The 1,794-nt window shown below is 60.6% G+C and overlaps 1 protein-coding gene across 1 annotated transcript in view; it reads left to right on the top strand.

Annotated features, from left to right (window-relative positions):
- Positions 1–1,794, top strand: part of RIBC2 (RIB43A domain with coiled-coils 2) — a 12,957-nt gene that overhangs the window by 5,459 nt on the left and 5,704 nt on the right. Inside the window, exon 3 of the mRNA XM_023745790.1 lies at positions 1,516–1,634. Coding sequence (XP_023601558.1) covers positions 1,516–1,634 — 119 coding nt within the window. The remainder of the gene's footprint in view (positions 1–1,515; positions 1,635–1,794) is intronic.

Here is a 1,794-nt window from a genome sequence, read left to right as displayed (position 1 = left end):
CAGGTGCTCCCCACATCTCCCCCCCAGTGAGTGGCCTTTCCTTCCCGCAGGTGCTCCCCACACCTCCCCTCCCAGTGGCCTTTCCCTCCGCTCGGTAGCACTGAAACAGTCTGCATTGACGCGTCTATTTCGGGTTTGCTTGTTTGTCATCCAGCTCATCTCCTGGACTGTAAGCTCCCGGGAGGCACCACTCCATCTGGGGTTCCCAGCAGGGTGTGGGCCGGCCCACGTAAGGCTCGCCATACTTCTATGTTAAATGAACGGACAGGGTAACGCAAGGTGAGAGGTGAAGCTGAAGGTGAGCAGAGGCCAGAATTCACCACGAAAGAGTTTGGTCTTTTTTCTTTTAAATGGAATTTATTGGGGTGACACTGGTTAATACAGCTATAGAGGTGTCAGGTGTGCAGTTGTATAATCCATCACCTCTATATTGGTCTTTGTTTTGGAGACGTACAGGAGACCCCAGGCACAAACATCGTGTGAAGAACCTTCTTTATTACTGACTTTTTAAAATGTAACAACCCTGCAAAGTAGGGCCGCCCTGCCTCACAGGAGAGCGCCCGCCGAGGCTCAGAAAGGTGGGGTGGTAAGCAGGTCCGGTGAGCAGAGCTGGGAGGTCCGGGCTGGGCTAGGAGACCGTCTGACCCAGTGCTTTGCTTTACGCTGTTGGGACGCTCGACTTTTGACCCCTTCTCCTTCTTGTCCTCCTCGTCCAAGTGCTTCTGCCCTGACCTCCCTCCTCTGCGGAGCCCCAGCTGGTTCCCATGGCAGAGCTCCTTTTCTCTGGGCTCCACCATCCCTTGCCGGTTGTAAGGATGTAGGGGCCTGAGAAGTCGTGGAGGACAAGGAGCCCACTGCTCCCTGTCCCAGGACCACAGCTGACACGACCAATCCATGGCAGACATTACCAATCCACGGCAGACACTGCCAATCCACGGCAGACAGTGCCAATCCACAGCCAACATTACCAATCCACGGCAGACAGTGCCAATCCACAGTAGCGACCGCTGACACTTCCGTCCAGGCGCTGACCTAGAGCTTTACTTGAACTAAGGCCTGGGTCTCCCAGCAGCCGAGGCATCTGGGTTCTGTGGCTGCGGGCGGATAAGGAGCAGACACGGGGCTCCCTGCAGCCCGAGGCATCTCGGTGGATGCGGGTGGATAGGAGCAGACACGGGGCTCCCTGCAGCCCGAGGCATCTCGGTGGATGCGGGTGGATAGGAGCAGACACGGGGCTCCCTGCAGCCCGAGGCATCTCGGTGGATGCGGGTGGATAGGAGCAGACACGGGGCTCCCTGCAGCCCGAGGCATCTCGGTGGATGCGGGTGGATAGGAGCAGACACGGGGCTCCCTGCAGCCCGAGGCATCTCGGTGGCTGCGGGCGGATAGGAGTGGACACGGGGCTCCCTGCAGCCCGAGGCATCTCGGTGGATGCGGGTGGATAGGAGTGGACACAGGTCACCCCGCGCATCGGGAGGGACGCGGGGCGCAGCCCTGACTGCGTGCTTGCTCCAGAGGACCTGTACACGGAGACCAGGCTGCAGTTTGACCAGAGGGCCCAGGACTTAGAGCATCGGGAACGCGCCACCAGGAGGGCGGTCTCCGCAGCTGTGAAGCAATTCAACAAGACCCAGGTAACCGCGCCCGGGGCGGGGCGGACCAGCACCCACCGCTCCACCGGGCGCCAGGCTCCCTGGTCCCGGGCCCAGTCCGTCCTCTGGGCCACATCACGAACCAGAACCCTGACATGACGGGGGGGGGGGGGGGGGTGGCAGGCAACCCCAAAAAACACCC

Source organism: Myotis lucifugus, unplaced genomic scaffold, assembly GCF_000147115.1.
Source record: "Myotis lucifugus unplaced genomic scaffold, Myoluc2.0 scaffold_582, whole genome shotgun sequence".
Classification (NCBI taxonomy): domain Eukaryota; kingdom Metazoa; phylum Chordata; class Mammalia; order Chiroptera; family Vespertilionidae; genus Myotis; species Myotis lucifugus.
This window is presented reverse-complemented; position numbering and strand designations above follow the sequence as displayed.